The following is an 18,368-nucleotide window of genomic DNA, read 5'->3' as shown; positions in this document are numbered from 1 at the left end:
CCATTAAGCATTGCTAATTGTATATAAAAATAGGTAAATTGATAGTCATAAAAGCTAATAATTTAAACAACGTTTCCTAGGAGATGAAATTGATGACTTTTAAGAAATCGGAATCTCAGTAAAGTAATTCATTTACTCTACATTGGTTACTTAGTTATAGGATAATAAGTTATAACATCACAAACATCGGTGATTTCTTTCGCACGTAATTCAAAAGTTATATTTGTATGAGAGTTAGAATTTCAGTTAATATTTCAATTTATTGCTTTAAGAGGTACGTTTTAATATCATTTTAAGGCAGGAAAATCATTTACACAATTTCAGGTAAGTAATACTATAATTTGGCTACTATGGTGCTTACCATAATGTAATATGTAATTCTAACTAATAATCAGCAGAGGAAATAGTTATGCTTTTAATCTTTAACTTGAAGCAGTAGCAAAAAGTGGCTATTTAAGCGAAATGCAAGGGCAATCTTCCAAATTCCAGAATAAGGCAGTTAATACAGCTGATTCCGATAGGTTGTCTATTTCACTTTCAGAATGTTCAACCTTATCCGATACGGTTGGAACTTTCACTGCAGTTGGTACAAACGATCATTCAGTTACTCGACAAGATGAACGATGGAAAGAGTCTTGTAGGGCTGAACGTCGAGCTATAAAACTATGGTAAACGATTTACATACGTATGTTTGCTTTTATTTACTCAAATCATTAAGGCAGCGTTCATATGATATCTTTATTATTTATTAATATCAAAGGATTGATATAAATTAAAGAGTATTTGAGATTTTCTTTATGATGTAGTAATACGAAATTCATATGATCCTGCTCGTATTTCCTTACTATTTTGTATTGCCTGGTACAAGATTTATAAAAACAATATCGTCATCTATGCAGTAATTCTCATACGTTTCATAATTTATTTATTGGTAGATTCCTAATTTAAAGTGATTATGATAGTAAAATTGTTGCAGGATTTCAGATAACTTATTATCAGTTATAGTTTTCCAAATAGAAACCATAAATTATATTATATTATTAATACGATATCCCGGCATTTTTTACTGTTATATTTAAGGGTACTATCGTTAAGGTGTGTAAATTCTATAATCAATTTGACAGCGTACATCTTTGTTGCATTTTGGTGTTATCGTACGCTAGAATGTTACCATGTAGGTATTTTTATATGGGTATTGTACTTTCATAGAACACCATATTGAAATAGAAATTGAAAATTTTTTTGGTGGTATCTTGATAAATCTGCTGCCGTTAGATATTAAAACATTTGCTATTCGACAATTAATTATAGGGAGTGGAAATATCGTGAAATTAAAGAATTATACGGCAAGGTAGATGATTCACATAATGTAATAAATACGAATTATCATGTAAACGTTAGATATTAATACAATGTGAACAGTAGTATTTACCATTCATTTCTTTTTGTTTACGGTCATTAAACTTATTTCATTACTTTTTTGCCTAATAAATTACGGTTGTATTTGTATAAAAGGTGAATCTAATATAGGCGTAGTTTGACTTTGTCGTAGTTACTGCCAGTAGATGATAAGTAATCCATTTCTTTACCGCTTTGCGATGATGAAGTAAAGATTTTTGGACTGCACTAATATACATTGTATTATTTGCATTAATAGTCGCAAACCAACACAGATAATACAAAGGAATTATCTGCTGAGCCCGTAAGTGACGACAAGGAAAAGAGCATAAGTGAAGAATTGATTGCCTTGCAAAATCAGTTTTTCTTGAATAAAGTTAACTACATGATGCAGCATTATTAATTCATAGGCTGTTCTAAATTAAGAAAATGAATCAACGGATTTAGTTGCACAAAACGACATCCAATGCTAAAGATTAGATACTGTAGGATTTTGTTAACGTGTTGAATGTATTATTAATAATAATGATAAAGTATTTCAGCGTAAAGTCAATTACTAATTGTAAGTACATTTAAAATAAGCTATGTAAAGGATATTATGCACCTTTACGGCAGAATACTTGTGTACCATATGAGTATACCATACCGACATGTTTGTATCCTGTATACTCACCGATAAATGCATTTTATTAAAGGTCTATCCTATTTCATTAACTATGTATCATTCTCAAAAGAAATAGAATTCATTCATATTTTACATGACTTATTACAAGATTTTTATCCGCCTTGAATGTAATATTAGAATATTGCTACTGCCTATCTAAATGAAAAAGCTCATAGCTTCTAGGGAGGATTAAAACGGCGCAGTTAGTACGGTGAAGTGGCGAATTTCGGTAGTTCTGCTCGTATTACAAATTGAGTTTGATCATCTAATAAACTAATATTCATGTACATTCGATCGTGTATATTCCACTGTTCAATATCATACTATTTATTTTATACTATTAAGCAGGATTAACGGAAGTAATTATGTACGGGTACACTCGTTTTAGTTCAACTAATTTTAATGCTTAAAAGCTTGCAAAAATTAAGGTACTCGTTTTGGTGCACATTTGCTTGTACTCTATTACATTGAGAGTAGCATTCAAACTCCTTTCGTCTATCACTACCATCTGTGCCTCGCTACGTGAAATATTATAACGCCATGGACTAGAAATTAGAAATTATACCTTAATTTTTATCTACTGCTATAATTTCTAGTAGTCCATGGTTGAATATTTGAACATTCAGCAGAGTCGAGTTCCCCTAACCCTACCTGTACGTTCATAATCTGGCCCTAGTACAGTACGGACGGCAGTCGAGGACAGCTGCTAGTGCATTACTCATAACATACTGCATTATACAGTGTACAGTATCATGCTGTACTACTGTACTAAGGTATAAAAATACTACGGTGCAGCTACAGCTACCCAACACGAATCTTTGCAAATATAGTATCTCAAGACCTCAAGGAAAATTATATGCGACAAGAATCACCATGAAGTGAGTTATTTCGTCTAATGTAATGCTATTTAGCCAAGGAAACATAACTATTTCACTGTATAGCACATTATAGAGTATACTTGTAATTATGTCATATCTAATTCGTGTTGAAATAGACATGATAGATTGATAGTGCAGAAGTAATCGTTGGGTTTTCTAATGTTGATGTTCTCTCTTGATGTATCAGTAATGTCAAGGCAATTCAAAAAATTAACGAAACAGAGTTGCATCTTACTGGTAGCAAGAGCACTACTTGGCACGATCAATATAAAGAAAGTGCATATGTTTTTATAGGTATGTTATGTTATAAATGGAATAATTGTGAGTACATTGACACTATTAACTGGATCGTATGTACGTATGTGCTTTGTATAATTGCTACTACTGTATGAATATCGCAATCGGTTGATTGGATTTGAGTCAGTTTACGGCTCGAGATTAAAAGCTGTAGTAATTGCATGTAACTAAAATAGAAGTCTTATTGAGAGCATACTATCATTAATAATAATCCCTCGTATGTAGAGGAGTAATTTCTATTACTGATTTAACGATAGTAGAGTGGAAGCCTTCTTACTCTTTGTTACAAGTAACAGTAAGTAACTTTGAGAGTAGTCTTCAATCTTTACTTTGCATGCTGTGAAATTCGTTGATATTTTGATAGAAAATTTTACTGTAATTTGTAATGTTCCTATGAAAGTTTAAATTCATTACCTAAATACAACAGAAGAAATAATTTTTACGTTTAAAGTATTGATTATCTAATCCAGAATTCGCATGCAATCTATCCATTGAATTACTATTCAATTATTGAACCGATCATTGTTATCATTAGTACTAGGAGCTTGATAAACCTCTAGGTGTGCTGTGTTAAAGTTGCAATTTTATTCCCCTTATGCTCAATTTGGAATAGACGGCTATTTTTGCCGTAGTATATACAATTGATTAGATCTGGATGTACTATGCTTAGCTAAACTTGTATAATCTTCAACATTAGAAAAGATAGAAAATTTATACGATATTACTAAGCTCTCTCTTCTTCCTGTTCTCAATCATATTCGTAGCATATGTGAAGTTTTTCATTGAAATGTAACTATGGTATTTTAACTGGCTGGTGATGCATACATTTATGATCTTTCTATACTTTAATCTTAGGCGGCCTAGCTTACGGCCTAACTGAAGGCGACATAATTACAGTTTTCTCACAGTACGTATTCACTCTATCTCTATCAAGTACTGTATTAATATCTAGGGTGAACTTAATTATTTATTTTGCTTAATTTGTAATAATATGAATTAAATTATCTCGTTAACGTCTTACAGATATGGTGAAGTTGTTGATATTAATTATATACGCGATAAAAAAACCGGTAAAACAAAGGGATATTGCTTCTTGGCTTATGAAGATCAACGTAGTACTACATTAGCGGTTGATAATTTTAATGGAATTAAGGTATATTGCATACTTGGAGTTTTTTAGCCGGACATATGGACAACTTTTACAATTATTACTGTTTTTTTGCCCTCATGTAATGTAGCTACTTGATAGAACAATACGTGTTGACCACGTAAAGAATTATCGACCTCCAAAAGATGAAGATGGCAATATTATTAAGGGTACCAATTGTGCACCTAAGACACCGTCATCATCCGAAGTTGATGAGGTAGAAGATGAGAAAGAAATAAAAGTAAAAAAGAAAAAGCAAAAGAAAGATCGAAAAAGAAAGGATGAAAGAGAGACTACTTCGAAAAAGAGTCTTAAAACCGACCATAATGATTATAAAAGTCGAGACCGAGAAGAAGTAAACAATAGAGTAAAACCGGAGAGATCTGTTTCGGAATATAAAAGTGCTGATAAATTTACATCATACGACGATCAGTCTAATCAGCATAGGTCTAAGAATCGAGATTATAAGCTCAACGAAAGGCGCGATAAAGACTCTAGACGTGATAGGTTTGATGGGTCTAGAAACAGGGATACTTATCGACGTCGTTCTAAAGATCGTACATAATTTATCGGTAGATGCAATGGCTATGGATGATATTACTGTAACTATGATAGATCATAGCAATAAATATATAGAACTCTACTACGGAGTTGCTAAAAGTTTAATTTATAAAATTTAATGGCTACTCATAAAAAATTGTACATTTACAATTAAACTTAAGGATACTCTTGTAAGATTTCTAATTTATAGCGCTGTATGATACTGTTTTAAGACTCTTATTTACCTTGTGACATGATGATATTGCACGAAAATTTCTGTTACTGTATTTATTTACTGTGCTAACAGGGTTTAGTGTGTTTATATCAAAATTAAACAACTTATATATTTTTTGATGAACTCATAATGCATTTTATTCGGTAATTTTCATATACGAAACTAATTACTGTACATAAAGGATAAAAATATAATTATTTTAGACCTACAATAGACACAATTACATGAGTAGTGCTACAATAAGTAATCTGGCAGTTCAAAGTATGATTTATATTTGGAATTACAGGGCACTATGATATACATTTGAATATTCAGTAGTTTTGACTTTGATCACAACCATACCATCAAACTTAACCACGGCTTTTGTGAAATATTTTTAAAAACTATGTATAAATTCTAATACATTGCTTGTATTCATTTAGAAATATTCGTACAGAAGGAAAGAGATACATTAGATGTTACGTAGAATTCGACGGCAGTGATTAGTTTTCATCTCTGCAAGTGCAGCTTCCAATTTCGAAACCATGTGCGCGAGATTATTGATGTCAGTTTGTAACAATTCGCTAGTTACGGTATCTATTGCATAACATAAAAGCAAGCATTTAACGGCAAACAATACGTTGATATTTTTACGAAAACAAGGAGCGCTATCTTACCATTTTCTACTACATTTAACTTGAAAACTATGCGCGGTTCGACCTGTTGCCTTAAGGCTCGGCTAGCGACCTGGAAAAATATTTTGTAGATTATAATATGTATATTAAACGCTAGTTACTACAGTATAAATTTATAGCAATCAACTGATTATATTAGTCAACCTGCACATCAAATCGCCATTCCAAGTTTCGATAATGAGGTAAAGACAGCGAAACGTTCGATAGATTTTTCCTGACCTCATCCAATGTTTGCTTATACGCCTGCAGTTTTCAATACAATTAATCAAAATATTTTTATATTATGAAATACTCAGTAATGCTAGCATATACTCGTATCTCATTAATAAATACGGTAGTGTATGAATCGCTGGAACTGTTTAGAAGAATATGATTTTATTACTATACCTTCAGTAACGTTTCTTTCGCCTCCTCACTAAATCCTAGCGTTAAGACAGAATCCTGAAAATCGATCTCATTTAACTAGCAAACAAAAAATTATCATTTATGTGAATCAACTGCCTAAAATTATTAATTTTCTGCAGTCATGCGAGCGGATATATTGTATTTAAGTGAGATATTTAAGGTTTCAAATTCCCTGCTATCGTATCGTAAACTAATATAGTTCAAGCTGGTATTACAACGTTTCAATTGCTAAATTGTTAATTAATTTAAAGGGTAACGTCGCATATAAGATGAAAGGCCTAGATATGCACGGCCCAATTGATAAAGACGACATCAACATAAATTGGGTTTGTCAACTACTCACCGCGAGTTTTGCACTCTCTAATAATAAATGTACAAGTCCACCAACGCTATTTTTGATCGTATTTGAGGGGACATTTAATTTTTCTGAAAGGAAAACAATTTGTATCAAACGCAGTCAACATGTTGTTGATTTGCAGCTGCTAGCATACAAATACAGAACTTCCCACAAATAGTGTACTACAATTTTGGATACGTGAATTCGATATGAGCTCATACATTTATTACACCTATGCAAATTTATAACTTGACAGTCTTTACTCACGGGCTGCAGTTTGGTAAACTTTAGGGTTTAGACCATTTTGTACAGTAGCACAGGCAATTTGACAGAATTCTTCAAAAACTTTTGGTTTATGAACAGCGATTCGAATGATTAATATATTTTAAAGATGAAGGATTTTATATAATTAGTTTATTAACATATCTTCTGATAAGACATTCATGCAAGTTTACAAAATGCTATCCATTAGAATAGCATCTTTCTTCCAAAGTGCTAGACCTTAAACGAATACGGTACAGTAGATTTTAGGGGTGATTATTCTATCTCCATATACTTGCAGTTACATACAGTATAATAAATCTTATTTAACTAATTTGTCAATGTACTGTATATACTAGAGTAGCCTATAATTATTGGACGAATTACGCTTGTCGACTGATTTGATTGGTATCGCAATATAGTTATTTTGTCACACAACGTCTATTATTGATTGGATCAATTTAAGTGTTCTACAGTATATACGAGTGGATTCTTAAATAGCTAAGACACTACGAAATGGCTACAAATGCCATTGCGTTCGATAGTTGTAAGCTATTTACAGTTGCTAGCAATCTTCATAAGCAATAACGTATGGAGACTGCATTAACCGGTCAGCTATTATACTATATTAATTATAATTATTGATGTAATAACTAACTACGGGTTATCATGGAGAACATGTTAATAAGATTGACACTATTAACTCAAGCTTGTAGTACTAAGATACAGTACATAGCATTGAAATTTTCATGTGGTTTGTACTAACCTTCTACGTCAACGGTCGTTAAATACTGAAGGTCATCCTTGTGCTGATCTGATAGAGTAAGGAGCATCCTATCTATCTTTTGAGATCTTTCATCGAGCAGATTTCAATCTTGAATTGTAGATCTTTTTTTTTTGTAAAGTGTAATTACCGGATCAGGTGTAATCGTACCTACCATCTCATCAGAGACTACAGTGCGCTGCAGCAAATGATCCAGACTACGGACACCGGACAGAACGGACAAGGCACCCTCGGACGGACAGAGCTTTATAGCAAATGAGGCTAAAATCTCGAAAAATTAGTTACTGTATGGATCTTTTGAGTCTATTTTTCTTGATCACTTTTGCTAATTCAAGAACTATAATTATGTTATATAATCGCTTTCAAGTAGAATTTAGTAACATAAAATCGATTTCAATGAAGTATTACTTCATTTAGAAAAATAAGCAAATTACAGAACGTAGCATCCTCTTAACTAACATTACAATATATACAATACAATATGACAAAATAGAGGTGTTTGGAACAGTACAGTATTAGACGGTATGACTGTGGCCCAATGTCCGACCGTCCTAGTCAAGTGTTCAGTCCAGCCTGGTACAGCATAGTACAGTACTGTACAGTACTGTAGACTGTACGGCAAGGATGCATAGCGTGTATTAGGAGTTGATGACTGTTTAACGATGATTTAATTACTTCTACTGTACTGAACAGTATACAGTATAGCAATCTATGTTACAGTATATAATTTGTTATCAACTTATAAATTTGATCGGTAATATGATCCGATCTGCTGATCTAAAATTGCTGGCTAAAAGATTTTCAATTAAATGCTCAGTAATCTGGATTCAATGTTTCACTTTTTAATTTTTTATTTTGATGCATTATAGTCCGCAATTTATAATAATTCCTCAACATGAACAATGTAAAAAGAGTACAGTACTTGCAATGCTGTACTTTCAGTCAATGCTGAAGCTGAACAGAAACGTACACAAATTAGAGAACTACGATGATTCATTGCAGTTAAGAGACATCGGCAAGTAGCTGTCAGCAAACACACCTATTCAAAAAATGACACTCAGAGACTGATAAAGGCTTTTCACTCGCACCAACAGACTCCTTCTGTCTTCAATTAACGAAAACAGAGCAGATTCTATTCAGCTGTCATCGAACTTATACACTGATCACAATGGAACTTTGACACGGTACAAAAGCAGAATTTTGCTAGCCTATTCTACTGAGCTACAGTGCAGTATACGTACAATCGATAGCAGCACTGACTTCACTACCACTGTTAAAGCTGACTTAATATACTGTTGGATAAACTACAAGTAAGTCCAGTACCATCCGGTTCGACATTTAAGTTTGTAAGTACACCGTCGGACAGAATCATGGAATAGCGCTTAGAACGGATATTTCCTAAAATTGGTGTAGCATCAAGATCCATTCCAATAGCCTTGGTAAATGCAGCGACTGGATCAGCTAGCATGACTACTTTGTTCTCTGCTCCGACACTTTTTCCCCAAGCATCAACGACGAAAGCATCATTAACAGATACGCAAATGATAATATCGACACCTTTCGCCACGATCTTATCGTAATCAGCTACATAACCAGGTAAGTGCGATCTGTGGCAGCCAGGAGTGAAGGCTCCAGGAACACCAAATATGATTGCTTTCTTGTTGGCAACAAGTTCAGCGATGTCGACATTATTGCCAGGACTGCCTTGCTGTAATCGGTACGATGGTATCTTATCTCCGACTGCGATAACCATGTTATTAATTTATACGAGTAGTTAGTAATTTGAACTTATTTCTTTTTTATTTAACTGTTAATTTATCAACTGAACCGTTGTTGTTTGCACCTCCAACGTAATACAGTAATACGCGTTCTGCTACGAAAAAAAGAATATGGATTGGTTTCAGAAAGAATAAAAGACTGCTCAACTTTGCAAAGCAATATTTTAACCCAAGTGAGCGTTTATTAATTAATTATATATATCTCTATATTAATTAATTATTAATAATTAATTATATATTGATTAACCTGCTGACCCCGAATTTGGTGGAGGTCAACTGAAATAGCTGAACTGTACTGTACAGTACTACTGTACAGTATACTGTACTCCCCCTATCTACTGTACTGTACCGTTACAGTCAAGCCTCTGATATTGTGGCTCAAAAGGGACAACTGTACAGATTCTGTTCTGTAAAGTTGTCCCTTTTGGGCCACTGTATTCTAAAAATAAAGTGCAGTACAGTATTAGTGGAGTAAAACAGTACCAAGTACTACTCGAAAAAAGAGAAAGCATCGAGATACGCGACCATGCTGCAAATTATGTTAGCTGCCAGGTTAGTTTTGCACAATACAATGTACAGTACATTGACTAAACCGGACCGGACAGTCTGGACGGACAAACATTTGGCCTAATTTCGTCAACAAATTGTGTCAAACACCTCATTATGACAGTGCAGTACTGTACTTTAAATAGTATGGAGATAGTCGATTCTGAATTGACTGATTTTTTCTAAAGTACACGGTATAAAGTTACTGAACCTCTGACAGGTCTACGACAAATGGTAATACTATCTGTTAAATGAGCACATTATCGTAAACAGTCAGCAAAGCGACGGGAGTTTGCACTAGTGTTATTTAAATTAATACCATTTAGAAAACAGATTCAGAAGATCCTTACTGAGTAGCTATTTTTGGACATTTTCGGCCACCTGAAGTAAAAAGTCTGTCCGTCCGAGGAGAGTGTCCACTCAGTGTCCAATCCAAGTAGTACAGTAGAGACCCTTATTATTATTAGAGACTCTTTTAAAGGTCTCTAAAAAGTAAAAAGCAAGGTACAGCATACGGTATTTCTGGTCCATGAGACCATGACAGTACTACAGTACTGTACTTGTACTTGTACACGACCGTGCTTTCAAATATTCAAACGTCTCTTTCTTTTTTTAGTAGTCCCTGCTCCCTGCGGTCTTACTGTGCGGATTGTGGATAAGTACGCATGCTTGTAAGCGCGTGGGTATGATGCTGACGTCACGCCTTCAAAAGCTTCCTTTTCAGAAATATCTGTCGTTGCGCTAGTGGCGGCTTCAGTGTTACTCCAATTTCGAACCAAAGCCTTCCAAATCCTTCTTTAATCGACAATGATCGTCTTCAAAGACGTTTTTAATGGTACGGTAATGTATCACTAATAAAGTTTTGTGCAGGAAATGACTGGTGTATTTGTGATTATTTTCGCATTTTAGTGAGTTGGAAACGTTGTTATCAACTCTTTACGATCGACTACAGTGCTACTGGGTAAAACTGAACGTGCCTTGAAATGTAGCTGAAAGACGTTAATGTTAGATGTGTTCTACTATAGACGAAGTTTAGTTTCTATTTTCTTGATATATGCAGAGAATAATAAGTTGATATACTCGTACTGTATTATTAGGAAGAGTAGACTTCAATTAAAGCCGTTTTGCTTCGAATACGTAAGCCATCCTTCCACTGTACGTACAGTACAGTATAGCTAATATTAGCATACTTCAATTCGTATGATGCGGTAGATTGCGAAATGAATCAGTACGATGCCTGTTTGTACGTACAGGTATCACTGGTATAGTCGGATCAGAAATCTATCTGAAAATTCTGTAGTGATCCTCTGTAATGTGCACTAGATTAGAGATACTGAGGATTACATTTTATCGTCCTAAATTAAAACTATTAAAACTAAAGTTCATCAGTTAGCCTGACCATCGAGAATGAAATATTCTCATAAAACCCCTTCGATCTCAGTGAATCAAGATGTTTCTTTTTCCTGAAATCTATAATTTATATTCTTTCTCAACTTGATTGACGTGATTGAAATCTTGCATCATAATTTACTCTCATTTTAACCTTCATATATTGATGGTGATGTAGTATACTCTGCGTCACTCGACATTATTTAAAGATTATTTGTTTGACTTTCTTCAACGACTGGAGGTAAAATACGCTTATTTAATTGAAATTCTAGATCAAGAAATTTTTTCCGACGGTATTCCATACGTATTAAAAGATGATTTGTATTACGAAATTGAAGGCAAGGTATGGTACTTGAAATAAAATAAGTGCAATGACCCTTTGTACTTGTACGATGGTGTAGTGTCTATACATATTCATGTCATATCTTATGTTGGTTTAAAACGGTTAAAGTGTACTACAGAGTTGAGGTGGCACCGGTTAAGATAGAAAACGAATTGATTTTAAAACAATTTTGCATACACTAAGCCAATGTTTTAGTGTTAGTAAATTCCAAGGTGCTTGTTCGTGTTTTGTAGATGACATCAGAAGTCACTGATATTCCTGAATCAGCGATTGGTGGTAATGCATCTGCAGAGGTGGCTGATGAAACAAGTGAGGCTAGCAGTGTTAGTGGAATTAACTTCGTTCTTGCCAATCGATTAGAGAAGATAGATCTCACTAAGAAAGAGTTTCAATCTTACATTAAAGGTTAGAATGGCTGTTGATTGATTCTAATACTTGTGGTGAAGATGTTTCCAGATGTATCATTTAGATGAAAATGCTTAGAGTAGAAATGGACTCATGCACTCTGTATAGTGAACGCGATATTTTGCTACTGATGCATAACTTCTGACCGGATTATAAAGCTAGTTACACTAATTCTTTACCACTTGTTCGAGTGTTAATCGAAGTGGAATAGTAGTTTAATAATTTTTTCGGATACCATCATGAGTCTTTAGTAATCCACCTAAGAGTTCAAACTTCGGAAGGTGCACTGTATAGTAGCTCATAGAGGTTATTTATCTCTATGTACTGTACATATTTTCAGGAAAGAGGTGACGCTCTTTTTGTAAAGATTGCATACTCATAGTGCTATATGTGCAGTAATTAGTACTTCCATTTTATTAAGAATTAATGTTAATGGTAGTGTTAGTGTTCTGCCAACTATTATATTATCAATTACTTTAAATTAAATTATACGGTATAGCTAATAATTAATCACAACGACAATCATTTGAAATTTTCTATCCCATTTCTAGTCTACATGAAGAAATTATTGGGATACCTTGAAGAAAATAGCCCTGATCGTGTTAGCGTCTTTAAGAAAGGTGCATCTGCAATGGTACCAAAAATTTTAAATACTTTCAAGGATTGGGATTTTTACATGGGAGAATCCAAAGACTCTACTTGTTTGTTGGTTTTGGTTAACTTCCGCGAGGATGGTATTACTCCATTCGGTATCGTATGGAAAGATGGAGTCAATCAAGAGAAATACGTAAGATTTCAACATCTTTTAGGTGGCATTTATGAGGCTATAACTAAATTACTTTCTTTCTTGTTCGCTGTAGTAACTAATCTTGAATACGTACCCGGTTTCAAAAAATTCTTTCTGATCTTTGGCATTGCTATAATGGATAGCATTTATATGCTAAGATCTAGTCGGGCGAAGATGTACTCGTGTAGCGATATATTTCTTAATGTACTTAATCATATGCATAAGAGATTTGCTAATCCTATTAATAAAAGAGTAAAATGACATGGTTAAATGTGGATTCAATGGCATAACTTCATTGTGATAGTAATAAAAGGTTCTCTGTTATGCAAAGCGCTGGGACATACACGCATATTGCCGTTGACTTTAAACTGCAGCGGACGTTCTTCTCACCTAGCTTATACTCATTCGAAAACTAGAGTTGGTGAGGTGCTTACAATCAGAGTACTGTATTAGATACAGTACAGGTAGGTTACCACGCTTGTACTATTATATGTTGCATACGATGAATAATTATAATTCAATATTCGTATTCGATTGAGGTTACGGCTTTGCAATTCGAATTCGTTAGATATAGTACTTGATGTAATGTAATACAGTATACACTATACATTAGATATACCGTAGTATTCATAATATATAGTTTCGCACTTTACTAGTCTGCAGATTTCAACATTTTCATATGCCGAAAGTGTCGATAAATTTCCTAATTACATTTTTAGATTTAGCTTTAACAGGTCAACAATTGGTATAATTACCTTTATTAAAGAAGTAGTTTAGTCATGATTACATTGATCAAAGATGATAAGAATTTGATTTTGACGGTGGTTAATCAATAAGCGCATGATAACTAAACTTGACATAAATATGTTCATCGTAACGTTACATTAGTTGGCTAGCGGTAGAGATATGCTGTAGTGGATGGATGATATACTGTGTAAAATTTCAAATTTTATATACTTTGTACAGTTAAATCATACATTCACATTAGAGGGCTACAATCTGATATAACTTTGCTGTAATGCAACATTAAATAAATAAATCATCAACTAATTAATAGCCGGAAACTTCACCATTGATATACTCATTTCCTTGTGAGAAGATTCGATTGTGTGATACCTTCTGGATTTGGTCCAGTAGTGCATGACTCCAAAAATACTGTACCTGATTAGTGTTTCAATTGCTATACCAGTTTCCAACTACTGCTTCCAAGTCTTCGAAATGGCGTTTGGTCAGCTGCTGTAAGTCATCCCACACTAAGATATATACGTAGAAGAGTACATAGTATTGTAACCATGATAGTTCTATACACAATGCGTCGTTATTGGTACCTTTGTCATTGTATGGGTGACTTGAAGTAACAATTTCCTGTAAAATTCGAATAGTAGATCCAGTAGCCAAAGTACTCTCAACAAGTGGAGAATTATCATAATAATCTATATCGATAGCGAATGGATTTCTTGGTGACGGTCTGCATGAAATAGTTACAAGTTCTGCTATTATATCCCAGATTCGAATATCTACGGTTGTACGTAAATGGTACATGTGTCACGGTTGTTATGTAGCATTAGCAAGATTCTGTAAAATCAACGGTTCAGCTTGGATATAATGTAATAATGTTTAACCTCTCTTTTCCCATTCAAGTGATGACTTTAATCGTAAGGGGCTGCTCTTCGTTTTTTCATTTTCTAAATCTGAATCTACCATGAAGCGGCTATGATTGTTTCGAATCCAAACATACGGCCGGTCGTAAAGCGGATAAGCACCAATCAGGAATAATGTTTCATCAGCCTATATCATAAATACATTAAATTTTTTTCATATTACATACTTAATAATAGTGAATTTTTATAACTTTACTTATTTTATCTCCTATTTTATTTATTTAATAAATAATCAACATAAGTACTTACATTACTGATACAAGATATCGGAGGGCTAGCTGGAGGCAAGCTAGAGCCAGTACCGCCAGATTCTTTTAATAAACTAAGTATAACGTTGACAAGTGTGTTCGATTCCATATCGGATTGAATGGATTCCAAGAGTACATGTAATATAACGACGTAGTAATGTATACATTACAATATTAGTTGATTAGATTCTACATACACGTGCATATAGAAGTAGCTTACAAAATACTCGAATTATATTCTTATTCGTGCTTACTTGCTTTGGCTCATCTGCGATAATAGCGGAGGTCGCCTATGAATTATTTTAAAGAATAATATTCAAGACTGTTAGCAATTTGTTGTCTACGACACACTACTGATATTTAAGAATGTAATTAGAAGCTGAGTGCTGCTATGTATATATGAATTGATTTTGGTGCGTTGTAGTGCATGATAAACGTTATTTCAATGACCTTTTCTTTGATATATTGTTGGTATCGTATATATCATCCCAACCAATAGCATTTTCATTGCTGTAAATCTTAACGTAAGAATATTAATTCAAATAATAAATAAGTTTGTATGCATAATTAGTACAACTTCGTAGATCTATTCCGGACAGTCTGCACCATTTGCTATGCAGATGAACGGAGGAATTTCCAGTTTCAAAGTATTAAATAAGTTTTCATTATTTTAAAACAATTCATTTCAAAGATATTATAATTTTTCTAGGTTATCAATTAGAGGATTTCATTAGATTAAAAGTATTTATCATCTTCACGAGAGCTAATATCATAAAGTGTTCATACTAATATGCGCTAAGACTATAATTTTAAGACGAATAACTTTTAACCAAAAAAATGCATCAGCATCTATCAGTTAAGACACTAACGCTCAGTCCAACATCATTGACATACGGTGTAGTTATGATATCTGTTATACAATATCCATTTTAATTATGTAATACCCATGTTTACTATATATGTTAGTAAAATAAGTACAACAATTGCATACCGAAGGACTGTTTAATATAGAACATAGCAATTCTTCTTTTCCGTTTAACTGAAGAGTGAAATACTTAAATCCCTAACATAAAAGAGGTGATTGCGTGCATTAGTATGGTGTATAATGTAATTAATTTAAAGGATACACAGTATAGCCGATCTTAATATTATATGTACACTTGTACAGTATCCAGTGTTGCTCATTGGAATAGAAGAGAATGCATACTGAATTAAGGATATCTCATTAACGAAACATGAAAAGAGGATGCAGGTGAAATTGACCTCTTGGTAAACTAACTCACCGTAGTACTTCCAATATTAGCGATATCGGCTAAAAGTTGTTGAAATTTTGACTAAAATATCCGTAGAGATAGCCTACAGTTAAAAGTTTAGCTTCCAAGGTATTTGGATATCAAATTATCAGCTGTAGTTGTTAATATCAGAATTACGATTATTATTTTGACAGTGACTTCAATGTACCAGTGTACTTGTCACAAAATGACCTTGTATAATAAGATTCTTCTATTATTATTTTAGATTGATGATATAATAATTTAGTGTTGATGACGGTAAGTATTATCAATAAATATCGTTATGTAGAATTTCTGTCCACGGTCACTTTATGACAATCCTGTGAATACTCTGCACTATACTGCCGTAGTTGAAATTCATTTCAATATTTCTGCTGCAAATTAGCGCGTTTACAGATTGCAATGGATTCATTGCATGATTCATTTTAATTAGGCTGTTTCGATTTATCAACATTAGAAATGAAACAACTGACTACGATCTATAAATCATGTTATTTACTCAGGAGAATGATCCAACTATGCTAGACGGTATTGCCATCGAAACAGTGTACTGTAATTACAAATTTCCATTCTCAATCCTAACCGTCATGCTTCTGTATCATTATTATAATATCCAATGTTCCAATGATTTTTTATATAATGGCCAGTCGGCTTGTATTAGGTATGGATAGTTGAATTGATCCGTATTTTGTGGATTGGTGTTGATGATTTTCAAATTTGAAATGTTTCGCGACGAGAATAGCTTTCGTTTTTCTTTGTCCTTTCATCGAGCTGCCACTGCGTTACGGTACAGTGTACAGTGTACAGTCTACAGTCTACAGTACTAGCACGGGTTTCCAGTCCAGTACTGTAAGAATTGATCACAGTACTGTACAGTACAGTACAGTACAGTACTATACTGTACGCCATACAGTATTAGTCTTACAGTACAATACAATAAAAGTCCTTGCTACAGTTACTGTACAGTACTGTACACTGTACAGTAGAAGTCAAAAATTACACTGTGTAGAAATTCTTTCCAGATTTTGAAAAATGGAATAAAAAAGTCAATACTAGATCGATTTCATTCCATTTTTTTGTACTGTACTGTACTGTACAGTACAGCTTGGAATTCTACCGATCAGACATACAGTACAGTACGGTAGAGGTAAGAAAAGTCCTTCTTACCTCTATGGGATCACATTATGAAAACAAACTGGACGCGTACTGAACCATAGACGAGTAAAGTAGTTTCTTGGCTTCATTACCAAGGTAGTTAATAGGCTTTAGTATGAAAAAACCCTGGAGTTGAAATTTGATTTTTGCGACTCACTGCTGCAAGTGTACAGTACTGTACAGTACCGTACAGTGTACAGTGTACAGTCTACAGTCTACAGTACTCCTGTCACAATACCAACTGACGGTACTGCAGTGTAAACGTTACTATGCCAAATCCAGCAAACCGACGCTGATTGCATACATTCAATTTTCAAATTTAAAACCTCCTTACAATAGTTGACGCTGTTGGCCAGATCTCCAACAATAATAACTATTCAGAGAGCCAATTGACAAGGATTAAAATCATCTTGTAAGAAATCATTTGCAATAGTATACTGTGTACCTTTGAACTCAAAGGGACGACAAGGTAGGAGAAAATAACTGCAATTATTTGCTTTCAGAAAGCCTCAGTCTTCATCGACTATCAATTTGTAATCATTTATCAATTAGTTATAATGGCGTTTATACGAGTTAAGATACAATGCTAGTATACAAACATGACAAGGAGTAGCTATTTTTTTTCTCTCTTTTTCTCTCTTTCTTATACCCAATGGATTGTATATTAAACAGTGTCTGTTGAATGGAATAAAATTTGAATGATTACTTGTAACAGTGTGTCGAATATAGGTGAACTACAAAGGAGTATTCAACGAAATGCAATAATCAACTAACTACTAAAGTGTTCCATTTATAGGCAACCTTATCCGATAATTACTACTTTAGGGGAATCATCTTGAATATTGTACGTCATAGCTCACTTTGGACGCTATTACAGCTAACCTTGTTAAGAAAAGATGGACCTTAATAGTAGCCATTCCTACTCCAATGTTTTATCCAACCTCTATCGAAAAGCAGGCGATCGGTAAGGCTATTCTGCACGTTCGCGGTTGCATGCACTCGTATCTTCTATCTTTCGTCATGAAACGTTTTTGATCGTAACCAAGTCATTTATATCGAATAGTTTAAGCTGCATTCAGTAGTTGTAAACAAGCGTCAATACAAAATATACTGTATCTCATCAGCTTTGGAAGATGTATGATAT

The 18,368-nt window shown here is 33.7% G+C and overlaps 6 protein-coding genes across 6 annotated transcripts in view; 3 read left to right on the top strand and 3 right to left on the bottom strand.

Annotated features, from left to right (window-relative positions):
- Positions 1-1,801, top strand: part of TRIADDRAFT_52170 (uncharacterized protein) — a gene marked incomplete at both ends in the record, with an annotated part of 2,089 nt that extends 288 nt beyond the window's left edge. The window contains 4 exons of the mRNA XM_002108772.1: positions 298-324; positions 542-668; positions 1,312-1,351; positions 1,658-1,801. Of these exons, the coding sequence (XP_002108808.1) occupies positions 298-324; positions 542-668; positions 1,312-1,351; positions 1,658-1,801 (338 nt within the window). The remainder of the gene's footprint in view (positions 1-297; positions 325-541; positions 669-1,311; positions 1,352-1,657) is intronic.
- A 1,321-nt stretch (positions 1,802-3,122) lies between these two features.
- Positions 3,123-4,538, top strand: TRIADDRAFT_17435 (uncharacterized protein; the record flags this gene model as incomplete). Its single annotated transcript, XM_002108771.1, has 4 exons — positions 3,123-3,234; positions 4,093-4,144; positions 4,261-4,390; positions 4,476-4,538. Coding segments are annotated over 4 exons (357 nt in total), but the record flags the coding sequence as incomplete, so codon positions are not given.
- A 1,072-nt stretch (positions 4,539-5,610) lies between these two features.
- Positions 5,611-7,669, bottom strand: TRIADDRAFT_52168 (uncharacterized protein; the record flags this gene model as incomplete). Its single annotated transcript, XM_002108034.1, has 6 exons — positions 5,611-5,735; positions 5,816-5,885; positions 5,978-6,076; positions 6,221-6,295; positions 6,582-6,664; positions 7,603-7,669. 6 exons carry the CDS (start codon positions 7,667-7,669, stop codon positions 5,611-5,613), a joined length of 519 nt encoding a protein of 172 aa, XP_002108070.1.
- Positions 7,670-8,893: 1,224 nt separating this feature from the next.
- TRIADDRAFT_49711 (uncharacterized protein) lies at positions 8,894-9,373 on the bottom strand (the record flags this gene model as incomplete). Its single annotated transcript, XM_002108033.1, has 1 exon — positions 8,894-9,373. The coding sequence occupies one exon, from the start codon at positions 9,371-9,373 to the stop codon at positions 8,894-8,896; it is 480 nt and encodes a 159-aa protein (XP_002108069.1).
- Positions 9,374-10,660: 1,287 nt separating this feature from the next.
- Positions 10,661-13,141, top strand: TRIADDRAFT_36985 (expressed hypothetical protein). The gene is made up of 5 exons (XM_002108770.1): positions 10,661-10,779; positions 11,606-11,676; positions 11,910-12,081; positions 12,633-12,868; positions 12,942-13,141. The coding sequence occupies exons 1-5, from the start codon at positions 10,752-10,754 to the stop codon at positions 12,942-12,944; spliced, it is 510 nt and encodes a 169-aa protein (XP_002108806.1). The 5' UTR covers positions 10,661-10,751; the 3' UTR covers positions 12,945-13,141.
- A 706-nt stretch (positions 13,142-13,847) lies between these two features.
- On the bottom strand, positions 13,848-18,141 carry TRIADDRAFT_52165 (uncharacterized protein; the record flags this gene model as incomplete). The annotated part of the gene is made up of 11 exons (XM_002108032.1): positions 13,848-13,881; positions 14,055-14,121; positions 14,197-14,385; positions 14,491-14,656; positions 14,779-14,851; positions 15,032-15,067; positions 15,228-15,295; positions 15,769-15,840; positions 16,061-16,111; positions 17,824-17,899; positions 18,107-18,141. The coding sequence occupies 11 exons, from the start codon at positions 18,139-18,141 to the stop codon at positions 13,848-13,850; spliced, it is 867 nt and encodes a 288-aa protein (XP_002108068.1).
- Between the last annotated feature and the right edge of the window lie 227 nt (positions 18,142-18,368).

The sequence above is a fragment of the Trichoplax adhaerens genome, genomic scaffold, assembly GCF_000150275.1.
Source record: "Trichoplax adhaerens TRIADscaffold_1 genomic scaffold, whole genome shotgun sequence".
Classification (NCBI taxonomy): domain Eukaryota; kingdom Metazoa; phylum Placozoa; class Uniplacotomia; order Trichoplacea; family Trichoplacidae; genus Trichoplax; species Trichoplax adhaerens.
This window is presented reverse-complemented; position numbering and strand designations above follow the sequence as displayed.